This window comes from Oncorhynchus kisutch, unplaced genomic scaffold (assembly GCF_002021735.2).
Source record: "Oncorhynchus kisutch isolate 150728-3 unplaced genomic scaffold, Okis_V2 Okis03b-Okis08b_hom, whole genome shotgun sequence".
In the NCBI taxonomy this organism is placed as follows: domain Eukaryota; kingdom Metazoa; phylum Chordata; class Actinopteri; order Salmoniformes; family Salmonidae; genus Oncorhynchus; species Oncorhynchus kisutch.
This window is the reverse complement of record NW_022261980.1, coordinates 2,723,332-2,747,316: the sequence shown is the minus strand read 5'-3', so window position 1 is coordinate 2,747,316 and position 23,985 is coordinate 2,723,332. Positions and strand designations below refer to the sequence as shown.

Genomic DNA, 23,985 nt, shown 5'->3' with positions numbered 1-23,985 from the left:
GAACCACGCCCACAAGACTGAAATCTTGTTTTTCTTAAAAGGTCCAAGGGAGCTGTTTTTCTCTGAAATATTTTCTCTTTTTATTTGTCGCTTTTGACACACCGTAGCAACAACAGAGCCACTAGCTTACCACCTCCCCAAAATAGTCACAATTGATCTAAGATGAATCAAGAAATCTGTAATTAATTTTGATGTTTTTGCAGAGGACATTTTTTGTTGTGCAATTTTACATCCTAGCTAGGTGTTTGGTGCAGTATTTCTCAAGTTCAAAAATGTGCATGAAAACTAGCATTGCAATGCAGATGAATATCCTGTCTGCTGCTGCACACACAGAGCTGTTTATTTGGTATTTTATTCGGATCCCCATTTCACTGTTGCAAAAGCAGCAGCTACTCTTCCTGGGGTCCATACAGAACATGAATAAACAACAGCTGCACAGGACTGATTCGTTCCAACCTTAATCAGCAAGCTGACAAACAATTGTAAATAAAGCATAAGCTACACGCTGTTTATCAGCGCTCAAAATCACTAGCAGGCTAAGTTCCATCTGTGTTTGTCAATGAAGCTAGCTAGCAGGCACATTGAGCAGGAAAGCCACGTTAGATAAATCAGCCTATCAAATCAATGGCGGGTGTGACGTGTGTGCCTCGGTGCCGTTATGGTTTTTTCAACTTTCTCTCTATTAGTATGCGTCTTTCTGGCACTGTTTCATAGTGAATCATGTAAAGCGGCAGGTAGCCTAGTGGTTAGAGTGTTGGACTAGTAACCGAAAGGTTGCAAGATCAAATCCCAGAGCTGACAAGGTATAACAAATATTTTGTTCTGCCCCTGAACAGGCAGTTAACCCACTGTTCCTAGGCTGTCATTGAAAATAAGAATTTGTTCTTAACTGACTTGCCTAGTTAAATAAAGGAAAAATAAATAACAAAGCAAGTCATGGCAGGATACAAGATGCTCACTACTGGGTTCAGAATGTTGACAAGTGGCAGTTGGGATATAAGATGCTCACTACTGGGTTCAGAATGTTGACAAGTGGCAGTTGGGATACAAGATGCTCACTACTGGGTTCAGAATGTTGACAAGTGGCAGTTGGGATACAAGATGCTCACTACTGGGTTCAGAATGTTGACAAGTGGCAGTTGGGATACAAGATGCTCACTACTGGGTTCAGAATGTTGACAAGTGGCAGTTGGGATACAAGATGCTCACTACTGGGTTCAGAATGTTGGAATGTTGACAAGTGGCAGTTGGGATACAAGATGCTCACTACTGGGTTCAGAATGTTGGAATGTTGACAAGTGGCAGTTGGGATACAAGATGCTCACTACTGGGTTCAGAATGTTGGAATGTTGACAAGTGGCAGTTGGGATACAAGATGCTCACTACTGGGTTCAGAATGTTGGAATGTTGACAAGTGGCAGTTGGGATACAAGATGCTCACTACTGGGTTCAGAATGTTGGAATGTTGACAAGTGGCAGTTGGGATACAAGTGCACACATCATCTCCAGTCAATTCTCAGACTGGTTGACTTGGGCAAGAGGTCAACTGCTTGAGTTCCTGCACCTCAAATAGAATATTAGCTCCAAAGTATTATGGAGTTCCTGCACCTAAATATAAACAGTACCTGCACCCAAAAGGAGTAGGCTACCGGCACCTATCAGTCCAAGTCAACCACTACGCAGACTATAGTGATCCCTATCAAACACCTCAGCAAGTGGCCACTTCATAAAGGGCTTCTGGGCCAAGTTTTCTTTCAACATAATAATGGTCAAGTTCATTTTGCTTGGCCCGGTGCCCCCAGGTAGGCAGAGTTTGCTCATTTTAGACCATTCCATTGGTTCTTAATGTGAAATCTCCACCCACCCGGGGCATCGGTCCCTGGCGCCATGCAAAACCAACTCCACCATTTGGCAATGTGTTGTCTTATGTAAACAAGTCCGAGGTGCAAGTCTCTAACTCTACGTGTTCTTCGGTATGATTAGACCGAGCGCAATCTGCACAGCTGTTTCTCGGTGCATGACAATTCGCCATAGGTGCTACAATCCCTTTATAGTGGGCATGATCGAAATCAAAACCCAACCCCAAATAACTCGTTAGACAAATATCCCACTACTTTGTTTTGGAATAATACTGATTTTATGCCCAAGTGTCAATTTTGACATTGGAATAAATGTTTGACTAATGCCACATTTCAACCAGAGAAGTTGGTTCTTGCATTCATTTGCACTTTAACTTCAGTCATGTTCATAATAGAACGCTAGGATGGATAGACAACAATGCAACGTCACATACTCTAGGTGCAATACACATGAAGGCCACTAGATGGGGACCTAGTCCCACTAACAGGTAGTCCCTGTAACACCATAGTTGGCTAACCTGAATTTTGTAGTCATGAAAGGTTGCCAGTTCGTATCCTGAGCTGACTAAATGAAAAATTTGTCGATCTGCCCTTGAGCAAAGCACTTAACCCAAAATGCTCCTGTAAGTCACTCTGGATAAGAGCATCTGCTAAATTACTCAAATTTAAATGTGATCTCTTTTTCCTCCCACCAGGAACAATGGAAGCCATATCTTCTCATCTCTTGTCATCTCTTCACTCCTTCCAGGAATCATACTAACCTCCCTGACCTCTCACTTCTTTCTATCACTTTTCCCTTCTTCCTGGAACCATAGTAACCACCTGTCTTCTCTCTGCTCTCCTCCTTCTAGGAACCATAGTAACCACCTGTCTTCTCTCTGCCCTCCTCCTTCCAGGAACCATAGTAACCACCTGTCCTCTCTTTTTCATCCTACCAGGAACCAGAAGAAGGAAGCAGAGTGTAACATGGCCATGGGTCAATGGAGGAACTTGGAGGCGGTCCTCAACTCTAAAGACGCAGAGCTGGCCAATCAACTGGCAGATAACAGAAGACAAGCGGATGACGTCACTGACCTACAGGCCCAGGTGGCCAATGTAAGGACTAGACTGCCATCTATAGGCCTTCTAGTGAGGTTAATTTAATGTTTTGTTTAAAGTTAAATACAATTAAACCAATACCACATACAGATGTTTTTGCAGCATTTTGACAGTGTTATGCATCAGGTTCTGTGTCGGCTGTGAACGCAGCTCTGAGAAGGAGTGGTTGACAACGCAAAAGGCATTAAACAGCATCAGACAAAACAAAGTATATTCTGCCTAGAGATGCGCTGATTCAACCTTTTGATTCTCATGTTATTTAAAAAAAAAAATCATAGTCTAAAGCTAACTAGTTCGGTTAGCCATAGGTTTAAGCTGGTACTAGTGTAGGGTGGCTAACATTAGCTTGCGAGCATCTACAGAGAAGACGCTTATGGGCTGTTATGAGACGTGGCTAGGTAATTTGAGGGGAGTTGCTTCGTTTTGGCTAAATGTTAAGTCCTTGAATTCAAAAGGTGATCTCTTTGACTCCTTGTCTCAGTTGGAGTGTGCGCTGGCGGAGACTAAGACCCAGCTGAACTCTGAGATGTTGAGGAGGGTGGACCTGGAGAACCAGGTGCAGACGCTACGGGAACAGCTGGAGTTCCAGAGACACATTGGCGAACAGGTAACACACACACACTTGAAACCGGACACACACACACTTGAAACCGGACACACACACACTTGTAACCCGGACACACACACACTTGTAACCCGGACACACACACACTTGTAACCCGGACACACACACACTTGTAACCCGGACACACACACACTTGTAACCCGGACACACACACACTTGTAACCCGGACACACACACACTTGTAACCCGGACACACACACACTTGTAACCCGGACACACACACACTTGTAACCCGGACACACACACACTTGTAACCCGGACACACACACACTTGTAACCCGGACACACACACACTTGTAACCCGGACACACACACACTTGTAACCCGGACACACACACACTTGTAACCCGGACACACACACACACTTGTAACCCAGACACACACACACACTTGAAACCGGACACACACACACTTGAAACCGGACACACACACACTTGAAACCGGACACACACACTGCAGTAACTGCTGCCATAAGAAAGGCCCACTATTGCCACAGAAGCGACACAGAAGTCAGATTGATTGGTTGTTGAAGTGGGTAACTATTTACAAATACTAATAATAGTAAGATATCAAACTCAATGTTGTCTCTGCCTGTTTTTCTAGGAGGTGTGGGGTATCCACAGCATGCAGGAGGGAAGGGGTTAATGAAGTTGCTAGGGGTAGGAGGGTGAGAAGAAATGGTTAAGAGCTGGGGATTGAATTGGAATGTGGCCCATGTCGTTTCCTCCATGTTGAGTAGAAGGGGTGGTGGTGGTGGGAATAGGGTCTGGGAGAGGACTAGGGGTTAGAATGGAATGTGGCCCATGTCGTTTCCTCTATGTTGAGTTGAAGGGGTGATGGTGGTGGGAATAGGGTCTGGGAGAGGACTAGGGGTTAGAATGGAATGTGGCCCATGTCGTTTCCTCTATGTTGAGTTGAAGGGGTGGTGGTGGTGGTGGGAATAGGGTCTGGGAGAGGACTAGGGGTTCGATTGGAATGTGACCCATGTCGTCTTCCTGCGGTAGACGTGTGTCTCTGTTCATGTCTGTGTGTGTGTGCGCACGTACGCGTGTGTGTAGGAGGTCAGGGAGATCCGGAGCAGACATGAGAGTCGCCTGGTGGAGGTGGATTCTGGGAGACAGAAAGAATTTGAGAGTAAGTTGGCTGAGGCCATGCAGCAGCTACGGCAGGAGCACGACGGACAAATCCAGCAGTATAAAGAGGATCTGGAGAAGAATTTCAATGCCAAGGTACACACTCTCTTTCACTCTCTCTCTCCCTCACTCCCTCCCTGCCTCTCTGCCTCCCTCCCTCTCTGCCTCCCTCCCTCTCTGCCTCCCTCCCTCTCTGCCTCCCTCCCTCTCTGCCTCCCTGCCTCTGCCACCCTGACTATTTTTATTTTTTAAATATATACTTCCCCCTAGTTGGAGTAAACTAATGGACAACAACAGTTAGGCTTCTACTTCCAGCGTATTGTTTTTGGGTTAAGTGCTTTGCTCAAGGGCAGATGGTTTTAGTCCCACCCAGCAATCCTCAACCCATCCCATCTATCTGAAGACCATTCCGTTGTGATTTCTATATGCCATGTATTGTTCAACTATGCTGTGATGTTTAACTAAGTTCTGAACCTATGTACATTTTACAGACACAGTATATGTTGGATTATGTTGAGGTTTGTGTGTATGTACAGTACCAGTCAAAAGGTTTTATTTTTTACTATTTTCTACATTGTAGGATAATAGTGAAGACATCAACACTATGAAATAACACACATGGAGTTATGTAGAAACCAGAAAAGTGTTAATCAAGATATGTGATATTCTTCAAAGTAGCCACCCTTTGGCTTGATGACTGCTTTGCACACTCTTGGCATTCTCTCAACCAGCTTCACCTAGAATACTTTTCCAACAGTATTGAAGGAGTTCCCACATGCTGAGCACTTGTTGGCTACTTTTCCTTCACTCTGCGGTCCAACTCATCCCAAACATCTCAATTTGGTTGGGGAATTGTGGAGACCAGATCACCTGATGCAGCACACCATCACTCTCCTTCTTGGTCAAATAGCTCTTACACAGTCTGGAGGTGTGTTGGGTCATTGTCCTGTTGAAAAACAAATGATAGTCCCACTAAGCGCAAACCAGATGGGATGGCGTATCACTGCAGAATGCTGTAATAGCCATGCTGGTTAAGTGTGCCTTGAATTCTAAATAAATTGCAGTGTCACCAGAAAAGCACCATCACAGCTCCTCCTCCTCCATGCTTCACGGTGGAAACCACACATGCAGAAATAATCAGCTCACCTACTCTGCGGCGGTTGGAACCCAAAATCTCAAATTTGGACTCCTCAGACCAAAGGACAGATTTCCACCGGTTTAATATCCATTGCTCCTGTTTCTTGGCCCGAGCAAGTCTCTTATTATTGGTGTCCTTTTAGTAGTGGTTTCTTTGCAGCAATTTGACCTTGAAGGTCTGATTCATGCAGTCTCCTCTGAACAGTTGATGTTGAGATGTGTCTGTTTCTTGAACTCTGTGAAGCATTGGACTGCAATTTGAGGCTGGTAACTGTAATGGACATCCTCTGCAGTAGAGGTAACTCTGGGTCTTCCATTCCTGTGGCGGTCTTCATGAAAGCCAGTTTCATCAAAGTGCTTGATGGTTCTTGCGACTGCACTTGAAGAAACTTTCAAAGTTCTTTCAATTTTCCTCTGACTGATGTCTTAAAGTAATGATGGACATTTCTCTTTCCTTATTTGAGCTGTTCTTGCCATAATATAGTCTTACCAAATAGGTCTATCTTCTGTATACCAAACCTACCTTGTCACAACACAACTGATTCGCTCAAACGCATGAAGAAGGAAATAAATTCCACTTTTGAACTTTTAACAAGGCACACCTGTTAATTGAAATGCATTCCTGGTGACTACCTCATGAAGCTGGTCCTGAGTGGCGCAGCAGTCTAAGGCATTACATCGTTGTGCTAGAGGAATCAATACAGACCTGGGTTCGATCCCGGGCTGTATCACAACCAGCCGTAATCGGGAGACCCATAGGGCGGCGCACAATTGGCCCAGCGTTGTCTGGGTTAGGGAAGGGTTTGGCCGAGGGGGCTTTACAAGTAGGCCGTCATTGTTAATAAGAATTTGTTCTTAACTGACTTGCCTAGTTAAAACATAAAATAAAGCTGGTTGAGAGAATGCCAAGAGTGTGCAAAGCTGTCATCAAGCCATAGGGTGGCTACTTTGAAGAATATCAAATATATTTTGATTTAACACTTTTCTATTGGTTACTAAATGCTTCCATATGTGTTTCATTATTTTGATGTCTTTACTGTTTATTCTACAATGTAGAAAACAGTCAAAAATAAAGAAAAACCCTTGAATGAATAGCTGTGTCCAAACTTTTGACTGGCACTGTGTTGCTGGTGTATAACTGTATGTGTTTCTCTCAGAGAGAGCTGTGTGTCAGGGATTCTCTGTGTGTGTCGTGCACACTGTTAGAGCAGGAGTGCATGATGACGGAAGAGAAAAGAGGAGTGAGAAAGATGCCAGTGCAGATTAGGGAGAGCTTTGTCCAGCTGATCAAGGTATTCTCACCGGTCCAGCCCGTGTTAGGTAGAAGTGTCCTCATATTCTAGCCAATAGCAAACACTTGAGGTACACCTTATTTGGCTTGCTCTGTAAAATGGAACCAACCGACTTGTCCCAAAAGTGCAAACCCAGTTCACCATATGTACTGGTCAAATCAAGTTCACCTCAAGTATTCAACATGTATGCAGTTGACTCTGGTATGTTATGTATCTCCACACATTAACACATTGCTTTTCCTTTGGTGTGTACGTAACATGGGTGTGTGTTTTGACAGCTGGAGAACGCCCATCAGACGGCGCTGAAGAGTAGTGACTTTGCCTCGTCCACCAGAGAGGAGCTGTCTGCCACCAAGCTCCGCATCGAGACCCTCTCCTCACAACTCAATCACTTCCAAAAACAGGTACTTGCTGTATGTGTGTAGGGCTAAGGTTGCCCATAGATGCTGTTCTTGGGTCAGTTTTGCATTTCCCCCACTATGGTTATGCTTAAGATTGGGGAAGTGAAGCTGATCCTAGATCTGTAGCTAGGGAACACTTCACCCCGGCGGTGTGTCTGAGTGACATTCCAGAAACCTGTACCTACCAGGCTGCTGCTAGGGCTTTATTATAGTACCGGAATATTTGACTGGTTTCAGACTGAAAAACAACAGACTAGAGATGTATGTACAGTCGTGGCCAAAGGTTTTGATGATGGCAATTTGCGTATACTCCAGAATGTTATGAAGAGTGGTCAGATGAATTGCAATCAATTGCAAAGTCCCTCTCTGCAATTGCAATCAATTGCAAAGTCCCTCTTTGCCATGCAAATTAACTGAATCCCCAAAAAACATTTCCACTGCATTTCAGCCCTGCCACAAAAGGACTAGCTGACATCATGTCAGTGATTCTCTCGTTAACACAGGTGTGAATGTTGACGAGGACAAGGTTGGAGATCACTGTCATGCTGATTGACTTTGAATAATAGACTGGAAGCTTCAAAAGGAGGGTGGTGCTTGGAATCATTGTTCTTCCTCTGTCAACCATGGTTACCTGCAAGGAAACCAGTGTCGCCATCATTGCTTTGCACAAAAAGTGCTTCACATACAAGGATATTGCTGCCAGTAAGATTGCACCTAAATCGACCATTTATCGGATCATCAAGAACTTCAAGGAGAGCGGTTGAATTGTTGTGAAGAAGGCTTTAGGGCACCTAAGAAAGTCCAGCAAGCGCCAGGACCGTCTCCTAAAGTTGATTCAGCTGCGGGATCGGGGCACCACCAGTACAAAGCTTGAATGGCAGCAGGCAGGTGTGAGTGCATCTGCACGCACAGTGAGGCGAATACTTTTGGAGGATGGCCTGGTGTCAAGAAGGGCAGCCTAGAAGCCACCTCTCTCCAGGAAAAACATCAGGGACAGACTGATATTCTACAAAAGGTACAGGGATTGGACTGCTGAGGACTGGGGTAAAGTTATTTTCTGATGAATCCCCATTCTGATTATTTGGGGCATCCGTAAAAAAGCTTGTCCGGAGAAGACAAGGAGAGCGCTACCATCAGTCCTGTGTCATGCCAACAGTAAAGCATCCTGAGACCATTCATGTGTGGGGTTGCTTCTCAGACAAGGGAGTGTGCTCACTCAAAATTTTGCCTCCGAACACAGGCATGAATAAAGATTGCTACCAACACATCCTCCGAGAGGAACTTCTCCCAACCATCCAGGAACAGTTTGGTGACGAACAATGCCTTTTCCAGCATGATGGAGCACATTGCCATAAGGCAAAAGTGATAACTAAGTGGCTCGGGGAACAAAACATCGATATTTTGGGTCCATGGCCAGGAAACTCCCCAGACCTTAATCCCAGTGAGAACTTGTGGTCAATCCTCAAGAGGCGGGTGGACAAACAAAAACCCACACATTCTGACAAACTCCAGGCATTGATTATGCAAGAATGGGCTGCCAACAGTCAGGATGTGGCCCAGAAGTTAATTGACAGCATGCCAGGGCTGATTGCAGAGGTCTTGAAAAAGAAGGGCCAACACTGCAAAAATTGATGTAATTGTCAATAAAAGCCTTTGAGACTTATGAAATGCTTGTAATTATACTTCAGTATTCCATAGTAACATCTGACAGAAATATCTAAAGACACTGAAGCAGCAAACCTTGTGTAAATTAATAATGGTGTCATTCTTTAAACTTTTGGCCATGACTGTATGTTGACTGGTGTCAGGGAGTCTGAAAGTTGTCTGTGTGGAAGACTTTCTCACAACCCCTATTTCTCTCTGATTCTTCTCTCTGTCTCCTCCCCTCAGAACGGGGCCTTAGAGGGGCGAGTGCGGGAGCTGGAGCGGACCCTGGACCGGGAGCGCGAGGTGTGGCAGCAGCGACTGAGCCACAAGGACGAGGAGATGTCGGCCATGCGGGCCCAGATGCAGAGCCAGCTGGAGGACTACGAGCAGCTGCTGGATGTCAAGCTGGCCCTGGACATGGAGATCAACGCCTACCGCAAGATGCTGGAGGGAGAGGAGCAGAGGTACGTACACCTCAGACCTGGTTCAAATACGTTTTGAAATGGGGAATTCTACTAAATCAAATCTGAGTAAAGCAAATCTATTCTGAATTATTCAAATCTTTGGGGCAACCTTAATTTCAACCCAGGTTTGGCACACACACACACACACACACACACACGGTTACAAGGTCCTTTCACCAAACATAAAAAACTAAGGGGACCAAGACACTCTTCATGTAATTAGTTAAAAAGCCTTTATTTAAACTGGCCTTCATCAGGGAGTAACAACAAACCATCTTCTTAACCCTGATTTGAAGAGGAAGTGGTTACAGAATAGTCATTGGTGGACACAACATAGTAAACGGCATTTCCATTTTAGTCATTTAGCAGAGCTCTTATCCAGAGTGACTTACAGTAGTGAGTGCTTACATTTTCATATTTGTTCGTACTGGTCATCTGTGGGAATCGAACCCACAACCCTGGTGTTGCATGTGCCATGCTCTACCATCTGAGCCACACAGCAGTAGGATATATATATATATATATATATATATATATATATATATATATATATATATATATATATATATATATATATATATATATATATATTCAAAATTGTGATGTAGATATATTATCCAAAATGCATGTTAAGGTTAGAAGTATTAGAAAAGACAAAGTAGTCGTGGTCTTGAATAGGGGAGGGTACATTTAGTGAGAACAAGGGAGTCATACATAAAACAAGTCACTAGATGGCAGCAAAGATGGAGCACAGTAGATAAAACAGAGAAACCAGGGTTTCCCAAACATCTCCCTGACGTTGTTCTGTGTTTCCAGACTCCACCTCTCCCCGAGCCCCTCCCAGCATGGGGCCGTGGCACGCACACACGCACACGGCCCCCGCCGAGTTGTCCGCGGGAAGAAACGCAAGAACGAAGGTGGCACGGGGTCCTCGCCAGCCTACAAGGTCTCGCAGCACGCCAAGGCCCACAGTCACATGATGGTGTCGGAGATAGACCTGAAGGGGAACTACGTCATGCTGAAGAACAACTCTGAGAAGGTACCTACCTACTGCCTTGCTCTGACCAATTAGGAGAGTCTGTGAACTTACCACCCACTCTGACCAATTAAAGATGGAATCCGCAGTAGGGAGAAACTGTGCCACTGGCCGCCCCACCAGCATTGTTGTTGCTGAGCTGAGGAGCGTTGTGCAGCATGGTTATGAAATGCAGTACATATTGTGTTCTTCTATTGTGCAGCATGGTTATGAAATGCAGTACATATTGTGTTCTTCTATTGTGCAACATGGTTATGAAATGCAGTACATATTGTGCTCTTCTATCGTGCAGCATGGTTATGAAATGCAGTACATATTGTGTTCTTCTATCGTGCAGTGCGATGATGTCAGAGATGGAAATAAGTGTTTGTAATTTCTTTGTTGTAATATCACAAAAGGACAAGGCAGTTTGACCATTAATAAGGATTCAATCTTGAAGTACCTACCGCCTGGCTTCGACCAATCAAGTGTTGAGTGAATCTGAAGCTCTACGTCTCTACTTAGTGTACTACTTTGAGACTAAAGTCACCCAGGCCACTGGTTAACCAGTAGAGTACTAGATGAGGGATAGGGTGTCATTGAGAGTCTCTTTAAGTCCAGTGTTTTGTGTTTACGAACCTGTGTTTTGTGTCATTGCAATGCAAATGTATCCTGACAACGATTCCAGTCTCTGAAACTGTGTGAAAGATCTGGGTTGTGTTCAGTAGGGTGAAGCGTTTTTAAACCGGAGGTGCTACTTGAACTTGTCCAATTTAGAAAAGAGACCATTGTTTTCCATTGCAAAACATTTTGCTCCAGTACACCCAGCTGAACATGCCGCTGTCCCCAATCTGAATTTCAACTGGGTTGTATTCATTCGGGCTCACCGCTGTAAATGTTTTGTAACAGAACAAGCAGTCCTTATTGGAAATGCCTAATGAATAAGACCTGGCTGTTTTTTTCTGCTGTTCCAGGAGCAGCCACTAGGGGGCTGGGTGGTGAGGAGCAGTCACCTGGACTCTCCTGAACTGTTCTTCCAGATCCCCCCTTCCTACATACTGGCTGGGGGCAACACCCTCACTGTGAGTACACGCATGCACCTAATACACACATGTACGTATTGGGGGAAACTAATCAGGCCTCCATATACAATGGTCCTCATCTCCAAAACTGAAATAACATTTAAAACATGCATTGTTGCCAGCTGACCGTGTGGGACTGTGATTGTGTGTGTCAGATCTGGGGTTCGGAGGCAGGCGTAGAGGTCTCTCCAGGTGACCTGGTCATGAAGAACCAGAGGAACTGGGGTCCGGTCAACAACGTGATTGTCACCCTACTGAACCCAGATGAAGAGGTGACCCATTCTTACTGGCCACCACGACCCAGTCTACTGGCCCAATCTACTTAATACATTTCTACATTTTTGTGCACCAGGGGAAATCAAGTTAATTTCATTCATATCCTTGTACACGGGTGACTATATAGTTCATTTGATTTCTATCCTTGTGCACTTGTCTAATAGCCATCTTGCAAAGATCTTTAAGCTCCTAAGCTCGCAGAGATGTCTGTTGCATTTCAGGTTGTCTTCAATGCAGCTGTGCTGCGTAGATGGATCTGGGGCCATATGTATCAAACCTCTCAGCCTTTTACATCACAATGAATAAGATGACATGGACAGGGGGGACCTGATCCTAGATCAGCACTCCTACTCTGAGACGCTTGATATCTCACAAGACCCAGAGAAGTGTTTTGTGTCTCACGAACCACACAAATGATTTAAGCACCCTGCAAATAAGATCAACTGGAATGCAACCATTAGTGTAAGGAATTTGCAGCAGAGTGAAGTTTTCTCTAGGATGTTTAGATCTAGGATCAGCTTCCCCTCCACCAGTTCAAATCTTAACCGTTAGTGGGGGAAATGGAAAACTGACCAAAAATCTACGTCTAGGGGGAAACCTCACCCTACTCCAATCAGTACAGCTGTGAGCGGATGTTTGATGTTCATTGGCTGTCATCATCACTAGGAGACCGCAGAGCTGCGTGTGCAGGAGAGAGGAGAGGACGACTCCGATGTGGAGGTTGATGAAGAGTTTATGGAAGGGAGTGATGTTCACTACCTCAGGAGACAGGTACACACACACACACCCCAGGAGATGTGTAGATCCACACTGATCTGTCCACGCATGCATGCATCCCTCCCTCCCTCAGAACACGCTGCTCCTCAGCAGACAGGTAAATGCTGTACCCAGGCCTGTACCCAGGGGAAACTGATCAGTACTGTGTTTTTGATCTCCATTCCCCTTGATGGAAAAGCCCAAGAGAAGGAAAAGGAAGTGCTGTCTGGTGTTGTGAACAGCCTGTCTCATGACACAGACCGATGGAGGTGAGGTGACTGTCTACAGCGCGGCTGTTGACTCCCTGGATGTGTCTCAAATCGCCCCCTATTCCCTATATAGTGCACTATAAAGATGAGGGGGCCATTTGGGTCGAAGCCCCTGTTTGTCTAATCCCTACTACAGCTCTTAATGCTCCATAACCTAACCTGTAGGGTGCCATAGCAAGTCCCATTTGGCATTCTATTCCCTCTATATGACACTTGTTATGGCTTTTGTGGGGTCCAACATTCTTAAATAGCCATTTCTTTTAGACACAAATGCAGGTACTGGAGGTTCCAACTCATTTCCCATTTATCCAGAAATCCAATCAATATGTGTGAGTTCCTGATTGCAATGATCTTCACATGTAGTACACACAAGGTCTGGCTCTTTCACACAGTTCCAGGATTGGGTAATGAAGACATTGCAGGTATTTTGATGATGGCAAAATTATCTTAAAAAATGGCACTAAAATGATCAGAAGCCAAACAAAATGACATGGTTGGAAACTCTGCTTGGCGTCTATCAGCCTATTCCAATGACTGAATGGCACCATACACATTTCTAATACATAATCCATAATCATTTCAAAATGTTCTTTTAATATCAAAATGGTTCTTAAAGCACTAGTTTTGAACAGAGCCTGTGGGCTTAAGTACGGCCTAGGGTGCATCCGAAATGAAGTGGCCTGCAACACCTCATTGCAAATGGTTGCTGTTCCTCCCGTGTGATGACACAGCTTGCTCAGCTTGCTGTGTGTTCCTCACCCCTGCATGAACCATGCTTGCTGTGTGCTGGCCAACGCACACATTATGAGTCTAATTGTTTGTGTGAGGTGTGTGGGTGATCATTGCTGTACTAATTGTATGTTTGAGTGTTTGCACGAGGCATGTGTCAAGAGGCTGAGCGTGTGTATCTCTTCACTGACACTGTTGTATGTTTTCCAGGCTCCGGGGGGAACAAACGAGAGTTGCTCTGTTATGTAACTCCACCTTCCTCCTTTCACAATTCTGACCTGAGAACGCTGCATCCGACCCGGGAATTCCCAGGAATACCACTGGAACGGCTACAACGACATCCTATCCCCTACATAGTGCGTTACTTTGCCATGAACCACAGCGTGGGCACTGCACAGGGAAGTGGGTGTCATTTGACACTGGCCATGTCACCAATGGTATTATTTATGTGCCCTGTGGGAGCTTGATGGTGATTTGGGAGCACTGCTACACAAATGTGTGTGATTTCAATGCAGATTTTTCCTAAACTAATGCAAGAGTTTGGCTGGTTGTATAGTTGCCTGTACCTGGAAAAATAGTGGGTAGCCCTTTAAAATTGCAGATCTGTTAGTGCTGTCTAGTCAACTCCTATGGTCATTTGTCTAAACAGCACAGACAGATCTGGGACCAGGCTTGTATTCTTTAAGCAGCGACATGGCGTTTGTCCTGCTATTCTGGCGTTCCTAACACATCTCTCCTCCCGCTTGCTGCGAGTGACATTCATATGCGCCTTACTGTCTTTAATGCCACATCATTCAATTGTCAAAGTTTTTAAGAAAATCTGTTTCATTTGTCATACAGTATGAATATGCCTTGTGTCCTGACTGTTTCAAATCCTGTTTGGGAAAGTGACCGATTGTTCCACTTGTATGGTGTTACAGTATGTTAGTACTATAACTAACTGTAAGATGAATGTTTTCTGGTGTTTTTACCCTTTAACCTGCAGCACCTTTTGCCATTGAGAGAGGAAGTATGTGGACAGGATGCTTTTCCTGTGTTTGACAGGATGCTTTTCCTGTGTTTGACAGGATGCTTTTCCTGTGTTTGACAGGATGCTTTTCCTGTGTTTCACAGGATGCTTTGCCTGTGTTTCACAGGATGCTTTGCCTGTGTTTCACAGGATGCTTTGCCTGTGTTTCACAGGATGCTTTGCCTGTGTTTCACAGGATGCTTTGCCTGTGTTTCACAGGATGCTTTGCCTGTGTTTCACAGGATGCTTTGCCTGTGTTTCACAGGATGCTTTGCCTGTGTTTCACAGGATGCTTTGCCTGTGTTTCACAGGATGCTTTGCCTGTGTTTGACAGGATGCTTTGGTGGCTTTGCAATATTGTTTCTTATTTTATTTCTGAAACTTTATTTTCTTTCTATTTATAAAAACAACTAACTGTAACATCCTCTGAACGTCCGATTGACGTCCGTAGAAACTCAATGTTGGCTTGTCCTTATGCACCAAAATACTTATGATTTCAATAAAGATTTTTCCTTAACTAATGTCAGTGTTTGGTTTATTGTTGGTGTGGTTTGGTATAGCCTGTGCCTGGAAAGACCATGGATAACCCTTTACATAAAATGGTTCTCTTATACCTCTGTAGTAATGCTGAAGTTACTCTAGTGATATTACAACAGTAATTAGCCACAGTGTTTGTAGTGACAAACTTAGTATAAAGTGGAACTAAAGATTTGTATAAACACCACAGATCATCAAAGCAACATTTCTGACTTTGTGGTCCTCAGGAAAGATTGTTTTCAAATGTCACTTAAAGAGACATTACACTTTCAAGTCAAAGTTTGTCAGACGTTTTCAAACCTCAAAGTAGTCTGATGTAAAAATGTAGCCACATCCCACAACATTGGTTGTTAAGCAGGAAACCAGGAAATTAGACAGTGTTCATCATTGAGGAATATAGCTCCAAATATCTAACAAACCTTTTGAGTGAAATGTCCTTTAAAGATGTTTGCACGTCTAACTATGGTGGTTATTTGCAGGTGTAACAAATCGTGTTTAGTGAACGATAACTAGTCATTCTAAACAAGAGTCCAAGAGGTTTTTTTTCTTCATAGTCTGGGAACAGGGTTGGAAAAAACTCTGGGCCCAACATCAACTGGGAGTGGGACATCAATTTCATTGTCATTAATCTCATCACTCTTTTACAAAACAGTCTTTAGAAAATAGTTATGTTCAACTGAGTAAGTCTCAAAGGCTGGTGTCTATAAATATATAAAAAGTATTCTCCGCAGAGAAAGGTTTGGTCCTCTGAAGGTTCCTTGGTAGAACATTTTCATTGCTGTCTCCTTGATCCAAGTCTTTGTTAAAAAAGTGTAGAGACGGGGCCTTATTCTAAAGAAATGAACCTTGTATCCTTGTTGAAGCAGCATGAGGACTAGGCCCAGTCCCATTACAGCAACACCACTGTATCCTTAGTGAGATCTGGCCTGGTTTCAATCCAGCTACACCACAGTCTCCTTGCTCATGTCATTGTCTCCTTGCTGAGCGTACAGTGGATACTGGGACCAGTCCCACTCCAGCTACACCAAAGTATCCTTGCCCAGGAAACCATATACATTAAAACCAGTATGGTGATAGCGCTGACGTCATCCACGTGTTCCTATGAAAGCTCCCGATGGCGCATGGAATTATTTGAATTTGAAGCGGACCATATTGCTGAATGGCGCCAAAGAATCACTAAGGATCATGGTGAAAGTGGCAGTAACTAGCGAAGGATCACGGTCGATGTAGTCGTTTTCATCCTGCCTGAGAGAGCCTGCTCGTAGCTTTATGGTCCCTGATTGGTCTGAGTCAGCACCTGATCCTGTGTGATGACAAATGTAGCAGTCAGAATGGATCACTATTTAATACAATTTCTCGATTTGTAGCGAACTTTTAAATAATTCACCATCGGGATTGAAATTGATCATAATAAACACATTTTGGAGTCCAAAACGGGCGTAAAAATATATATGTTTGGCCGTTCTGGCGATGGTTGACATAGGCTTTTTAGGGCAGACCAGGGGTTTTGGCACCACTAGGTTGCTATGCAGTAGCCAACCAGCAGAGCTTGTGACTTCACGCTCCAGACCGGACACTGGGGACCTGTTAAATGTGACACTAGAAATGTGACACTAGACCCCGTCCCATTCTGGCAACATCACAGTCTTCTTGCCAAAGTATCGTGGACACTGCACCCAGTTCCACTCCATCTACACCACAGTCTCCTTTCTGGTGGCCTTGCTAAGGAAGCTGAGGTTCAGTGTGTGGTGTGTGTGCATGGTTCGTGCTGGTCGGGGGATCTGTAGCCTAACTCTCTGGTCTGTCTGTTTCCACGTCCTGAACAGGTGGATGTGGTAGCGCAGCGACACCTGGTGGTGGAAGAGAGCAGTTGATTTTTACCAGACAGTGGCTTAAAGGGACGTTTTTTTAAATATTCAACTTCATGTTCACTCCAGCACCACCCCAACATCAACATATGTGAAAACAGAGCATTTCTATGTTTTGTATTAATAAAGATAGAGGAAGATAAGTGTTTCCAATGACATCAACCACTTGGTAGGCAATGCCTACTCATAATTGGTTAAAATCACATGATGCACACAGATGTCATTGGAAACGTTTATCTTCCTCTATCTTTTTTACTACAAAACATAGAAACGCACCATTTTCACACATGTTGATGTTGCGGTGGTGCTGGAGATGATGTGTATGACAAGGGAAAACTGTGACATTTCTCTTTAAGTCAAGGATGTTTGTAGTGGCTGTTCTAAAAAAACAGAACCATGGATTACAATCTCTCCTGGTGCATAGACTACCTTCAGGGTGAGGAACCATCTAACATTAAGTTGTAAAATACTTAACTTCCCCTTTAATTTAAACACTTATGCAAACTGTGTTTGTTTACTTCCCCAACCAGGGCCATGTTGATTAGGCACCAAACTGAAGAAAACGGACAGCAAAGATGGTGGATAATGAAGACGTCGCAAAAAGTCAGTTAATCTTTGCTTCCTGTCTGTGTAAGTAGGCGGTCCCTCTCTCGCTTAAGCATGCTTTCCACGTGAGCGTACATAGGTAAGCATGCTCAAAGATGCTCACTTGAGAGAGGGAACGTCCACGTCCACGTACACATTAAAAAGGTTTTAAATGGGAAACTGCCCAATAACAGCTGGCTTTGGTTTACAGTATCATCTCTGACAGATAGTAATGAATGGAAGTCTATGGGATCAGCTAGCTTTAGCACAATCAGCTAGCTGATCCCATAGACTTTGTCATTGCGCTTAACGCTAGTTAGCATTGGTGTAACTACCTCTAGCTTTCTTTAAACTGGCCACAGAGACTTAAAAATGTGTCCATGAGTTCAGCTGACTCTGGGGAAGTAGAAACAATCTTGCATTAACCCTTTAATAATTATAGTTTTATTAGTCATTCTATTTACTTTGTTCCACCATTACACTATATACCAGTGGAGGCTGGTGGAAGGAGCTATAGGAGGACGGGCTCATTGTAATGGCTGCAACGGAATAAATGGAACGGAGTCAAACATGGTTTCTGTGTGTTTGATACTGTTCCGTTTATTCCATTCCAGCCTGTCCTCCTATAGCTCCTCCCACCAGCCTCCACTGCGATACACAATCCCAATGTAACCCCAACCCACAACAGCCCCAACAACTCACCACAGTCCAGAAGCAGTAGATGGTGAAGAGAGCCAGGGTGAGCACCATGAGTCCAACAGCCTCCATACTGTTACTGAAATACAGGTCCATGGCACCCTGCACACACAGCCATCCTGATAGGCTAGCCAGCGGCGTGATGAACAGGAAGCAGATGACGTCACCGCAGAGCGTCCGTCTCTGGTGCTGCATGGCTGGTGAGCCCAGCCACTGAGGAAGGGAGGGAGGGAGATAGGGGACGGGGGAGGTGGGGGATGTACTGTGATTAGAATGGATAGAATGACGGTAATATCAGTTCAATTCAAAATGACATTAAGCATCGCATGACTTCATTCACTGACACAGAGAGGAGGCCAGGGAACATAAAGTTAGAGTGGGTAGACCAGACAACAGAACAATCTAAATCACTGTTATGTACAAGTACAGTATCTACACTAGATGGTGTTGGCTTTTGGCTTTTGGCTTTTGGATGAGTATCGAAAATCACATTTCACTTTAGAATTTGAGACTTTAAAATGTTAACCACTGAATATTGAACGCTGTGGTGATGGACCAGGCCATATCTCCATTCATCTGTCAGATCAGCTGTTGTTTTGTCTCCTACTCTGTGTGTGTGTGTGTGTGTGTGTGTGTGTGTGTGTGTGTGTGTGTGTGTGTGTGTGTGTGTGTGTGTGTGTGTGTGTGTGTGTGTGTGTGTGTGTGTGTGTGTGTGTGTGTGTGTGTGTGTGTGTGTGTGTCTCGTACATTAGCTCCCTCCATACAACACATGGTTCTTAACAGATTACCCGGTGCCAGTGGCCAACACACATGCGATAGGCTGGGAGGAGACCATTAATACAAGACGACGTAATGTCCTGTCCTGAGGAATCTCATAGAGATGCATTACAAAGCTCATATCTTTGCAATGGCTGCTTCTGTTTCAGCATGGGCAGTGCCATTGAGGGCACTCCATTTGTCTCCATTTAAAGTAGACAATCTCCTCTTTTTCTACTTCTGAGAGGGAATTGCCAGTTTCTAAATAAACGCACTACTGTGCTGGAGTGTGTATAATCTGGAAGTATAGGCTAAAGCCAAGGTTGGTTATTCACTGCCACCTGCCATTATGGAATGTTTTCTCAGGAATATATTTCATTGGCTGACCCCTTCTGCTGACCTGGATGAAATTCTGGGATCCTTCCTTAAGCCATTGCAAGTCCCACCCAGTTGACTACTTCACAATGATGAAAGCCCTTGATATCACTGTGCCCATGCTAAAACAGTGTTTGGGCCAAGTGAACCATCTATCAAACTCTATGGAGCAGCTGCAGCTCAGCTACAGCTAGTGACAGGAAACACCATCTAATCTGTTTCTCAGGCTAAGTGGCTTTACTGGTAAAAGCAGTCAGTGACATCAGACACTCCAATGTGAATCCAGCTAGGGGCTCTGTTCAGGAGGGTGAATTGTTACACAATGACCAGATAGAAATGTATTGAATAGAATAGATAGGGTTATGTGGACTGTAGTATAGGGAATCGTTGCAGTTCTACACATGATATATATCTATCTGCAACCTGAATAATGTTTGTTTTCTTCTGTTCTATGAAGACTATCGTTGAGACAGCAGTTTGTATATTCCTTAATGGGTTTGTGGCACGCCTTGGTCTTAGTATTTTGTGTTTTCTTTAATTATTTGGTCAGGCCAGGGTGTGACATGGGTTATTGTGGTGTGTTTTTGTCTTAGGGGTTTTGTGGGGTGTCTAAGTAGTCTAGGGCTGCCTGAGGCGGTTCTCAATCAGAGTCAGGTGATTATCGTTGTCTCTGATTGGGAACTATATTTAGGCAGCCATATTCTGTGAGTGTTTTCGTGGGTGATTGTTCCTGTCTTTGTGTTTGCACCAGATAGGGCTGTTTCGGTTTTCATTATTTCATTTCGTTAGTTCTGTAGTTTCTGCATGTATAGTTTTTCCTTCATTAAAATATATCATGAATCATCATCACGCTGCTTTTTGGTCCGATCCTTGTTCTACCTCTTCGTCAGAGGAGGAGATAGAAGAGAGCCGTTACAGTTTGAAATTAAGTGACAGGTGGGTTGGGGTAAATTCCATTTCAATTGAGTCAATTCAGGAAGTGAATTGAAAGTGACCTCAGTCCTGATAAATTGAGACTGCATAATATAGTTGATGTACAGTACATACGGAAAGTACTTTTCCCACATTTTGTTACTTTACAGTCTTATTCTGAAACGTATAAAATTGTTTTTCCCCCTCATCAATCTTCACACTAAACCCCATAATAACAAAGAAGAAAGTGTTTTTTCGAATTTTTAGCAAAGTTAATAAAATAAACAAACTGAAAATATCACATTTACATAAATATTCTGACCCTTTACTCATTACTTTGTTGAAGCACCTTTGGCAGCGTCGCTGCACAGCTATTTTCAGGTCTCTGCAGAGATGTTTGATCGGGTTCAAATCCGGGCTCTGGCTGGACCACTCAAGGACATTCAGAGACTTGTCCTGAAGCTACTCCTGCTTTGTCTTGACTGTGTGCTTAGGGTCGTTGTCCTATTGGAAGGTGAACCTTCACCCCCTTCTGAGGTCCTGAGCTCTCTGGAACAAGTTTTCATCAAGGTTCTTTCTGTACTTTGCTCTGTTCAGCTTTCCCTCGATCCTGATAACTCTCCCAGTCCCTGCCTCTAAAAATATCCCCACAGCATGATGCTGCCACAACCATGCTTCACCGTAGTGATGTGTCTGTGCCTTCATGCATGTGAGCGCATATGTCTCCGTCTCACCTAACGCCACAGTAAAATGTCCATGAAGTACAGATCTAGGATCAGCTTCCCCTCCCTTAATCCTAACGTTAACCAATAGTGAGGGGAAATGATAAACTGACCCAAGATCAGCGTCCAGGGGTAACTTCACCCTACTCTTTCTCCCCTACCTCAGTGAGTGGCTTGGGCAGTCTCTCCAGGGCGTACTGGTGGTGGCAGAGTTCACAGCGGCTGCTGTTGGAGGCAGTGAGCCAGTGTTCCAGGCAGCCTCGGTGGACCATGGCCAGCGTCCCTGCACACTCACAGGGGGAGAGCAGCTCCCCGACACCCCCTCCCTCGTGGCAGATACGACAGAAGGGCTCCTCACTGCTAAGACTGCAGGACAACAAAGAGACAAAGTCAACACAGGGCAAAACAGAGAGTCCAGGGATGAGTCCCTAATGGCACACTATTCCCTTTATATGACACCACAGGGCTCTGGTCTAAAGTAGTGCACTATATAGGGAATAAGGAGACATTTGGGACCCAGACAAGGAGGATGTAAGAGAGAGTCAATGGATGTTATTGTACATAATTTAAATCCCCTTATTAAAGGATTCTTCTATGAATAACCTCACATACAACTTCTCTAACCCCCCTCCTTCTTGTACCATGTGTTCTTATCCCCTCTCTTCCTCACTGTGTTTCACTCTCTCCCCCTTGCCTCCCGATGTGGGTGTTTCTGTGTGTGTGTGTGTGTGTTCTGTCTGTTGTCTGTTTGTTTCCTGACCCACCTGTTGGTGCTGGGGCTGTGAGTCATTGAGGGGGAGTGGCCATAGCAGTCCATCACTTCCTGGGGACAGGGGTCAGACTCCTCCCCTCGTTCCTCCTCAGGCAAGACCTTTATTTCCCCTACAGGACTGCATACCTGCGGGCCCAGGAGCTGCTCTGGGGTCATGGCTGCTACAGAGGGGGCCATTCAATCAGACTGGTGTGGAGTTCTGCTACACATTTGGACAATAATATATTAGCATTATATAATATCAGTGTACACTGTGATCATATATCTTGCAATGGTATTTGTTGGCAGGAGAATCAGTTCAAAACAATGAAGCCATGTGGCTAAATCCAGGAGTTTGACCATCCAACTATTTGACTGTGAGGTTGATTATGGCAAAATCAACTCCCAATTTGAATTGAATTATGTCAGGAATACGCTCCCATATACAGTAAGTAGCTTTGACATAGCCACTACCAATGACCTCTAGCCATTTACACTAATACATAAGACTATTATGGAAGGTCTATGTTCAGTATAGTCAATCCCAGTCTCTGGCCAGACTGAGGGCACTCTGCACGCTACAGCGGCTGTGAGAAGAGAGATGAATCACAACTGAAATAACACATCCTCTCTAGGTCCCTTATTTGATTATACGTCCTTCTGTATAAGAGACACTGTTAATTAATGGAATGTAGTTACTACCATGTCAGATATAAAGATGAATTTGTTATTATATCTGAACTGCACATAATGCTTTATGGTAGGGAAACATGTTGACACCAATCAAACTGTAATACCTATTGAAGCAAGAATCTTTAGTTGCTACATCCATTTTTGGATTTATAAACACTTATAAATGCTTCATGAGCTTAGATCAACTGTTGTAACCCATCAGAACCCAAAATATAAGCTTGTTTTACTCCAATGTTTGTCAACAACTTAAACACACACTGTATAGCGTTAAAACATGGTTAAAACTGTCATTTTAATACCATAGATGGTCAGTCTTTGCATCCATAGCTCTGTCTTTGAATTTCAGAGTGGTTACATTTCTCCAGCCCCATCCTTCAGTTTTTTACCAAAACAAAGGCGGGGTTTCTGTTTTGTTATTATATTAACTGCAGATTCTAGCTTTAAGCCTAATAATGCAATGATTCATATAAAACATACAACTAATGTTCAATTGAATTGACTAAATATTTAGTATTTTTTCTAAAGTTGAGTACTTCTTTCACTTCCAAAGCCTTCTTGCAGAGACAGGTATAGCCCACATGTTCAGTATCACAAACAATTTCACTGAATCACCAAAACACTAGCGCCAATACACCAATACCTAAGCTGCCACTGCAGGCACAGCCAAGATAACACCAAACACACATGGGTCATCATTCTATGAGTAGACTGCCTTTAGGGTCATGTCATTCTGTCAATCTATTAATTTCACCTCATTGTAACATTCTGTCATGAAGAGCACGTGTTGAACTTCATAATAAATCATGTTTTCCCAGGTCAAGAGGTTAAATAAAGTGGGTTCAAATCTTGATGTGGGACATGCCAAAATGGGAATTTTCTGAGGAAACAACTAGTTCATTTGAATGTAAACACACTGGTATTGACATTTTTAGAGAGAGAGAGAGCGAGAGAGAGAGCGAGAGAGAGAGAGGGAGAGAGAGAGAGCGAGAGAGCGAGAGAGAGAGGGAGAGAGAGAGAGAGAGAGAGAGAGAGAGACAGTCAGAGAAGTAAACAAGTGATCTTACCATCCCAGTAGAGTTCTTCATGTCACCAGGCCTCAATAAAAAGTGTGAAGCCCTACTCTCAAGGGCTGCTTGCTATTTTTCTGTCTCTCTCTCTTCTCTATATCCCTTTCTGTGTGAGTTTCTGTGTGTGTGAGACAGAGAGAGTGAGAAACTCAGTCGCAGCAGTAGCAGCGTGTGTGTGTGTGGCTGCAGATGAAGTATCCTGAAGGTCGAACGGTCGGCCAGGGGGGTGAA

General features: G+C 44.1%; 2 protein-coding genes across 8 annotated transcripts in view; one reads left to right on the top strand and one right to left on the bottom strand.

The window, feature by feature from the left end:
- The window catches only part of LOC109884223 (lamin-L(III)), a 17,873-nt gene extending 2,560 nt beyond the window's left edge, over positions 1-15,313 (top strand). Inside the window, exons 2-13 of one of the 6 annotated variants that reach the window (XM_031812486.1) lie at positions 2,798-2,954; positions 3,439-3,564; positions 4,641-4,811; positions 7,010-7,144; positions 7,423-7,548; positions 9,436-9,656; positions 10,473-10,695; positions 11,646-11,753; positions 11,909-12,025; positions 12,696-12,800; positions 12,985-13,054; positions 13,994-15,313. In XM_031812486.1, coding sequence (XP_031668346.1) covers positions 2,798-2,954; positions 3,439-3,564; positions 4,641-4,811; positions 7,010-7,144; positions 7,423-7,548; positions 9,436-9,656; positions 10,473-10,695; positions 11,646-11,753; positions 11,909-12,025; positions 12,696-12,800; positions 12,985-13,023 — 1,528 coding nt within the window. In that variant the 3' untranslated portion in view covers positions 13,024-13,054; positions 13,994-15,313. The remainder of the gene's footprint in view (positions 1-2,797; positions 2,955-3,438; positions 3,565-4,640; positions 4,812-7,009; positions 7,145-7,422; positions 7,549-9,435; positions 9,657-10,472; positions 10,696-11,645; positions 11,754-11,908; positions 12,026-12,695; positions 12,801-12,984; positions 13,055-13,993) is intronic. The other 5 variants (XM_031812485.1, XM_031812487.1, XM_031812490.1 and 2 more) reach the window with 5 other exon arrangements.
- Positions 13,626-23,985, bottom strand: LOC109884225 (E3 ubiquitin-protein ligase MARCH3-like). Of its 2 annotated transcripts, none has more exons than XM_031812495.1 (5): positions 23,752-23,984; positions 22,008-22,217; positions 21,405-21,609; positions 18,485-18,691; positions 13,626-17,179 (listed from the first exon to the last, which is right to left on the bottom strand). In XM_031812495.1, the coding sequence occupies exons 2-5, from the start codon at positions 22,190-22,192 to the stop codon at positions 17,021-17,023; spliced, it is 756 nt and encodes a 251-aa protein (XP_031668355.1). In that variant the 5' UTR covers positions 22,193-22,217; positions 23,752-23,984; the 3' UTR covers positions 13,626-17,020. The 2 variants fall into 2 exon arrangements, with proteins under 2 accessions (XP_031668355.1, XP_031668356.1); XM_031812496.1 differs by lacking the exon at positions 13,626-17,179 and adding an exon at positions 17,333-18,178 and having other exon boundaries at positions 23,752-23,985.

Bases quoted from the DNA above. Each gene is read 5' to 3' on its own strand.
- LOC109884225 (XM_031812495.1), bottom strand. From the start codon at position 22,192: ATGGCCCCCTCTGTAGCAGCCATGACCCCAGAGCAGCTCCTGGGCCCG. The intron at 21,610-22,007 runs GTGGGTCAGGAA...GTTGTCCTGCAG, and splicing joins CACAGCCCCAGCACCAACAG to TCTTAGCAGTGAGGAGCCCT. The intron at 17,180-18,484 runs GTGAGTTGTTGG...TTCCACCACCAG, and splicing joins TCTACTGCTTCTGGACTGTG to GTGTCGCTGCGCTACCACAT.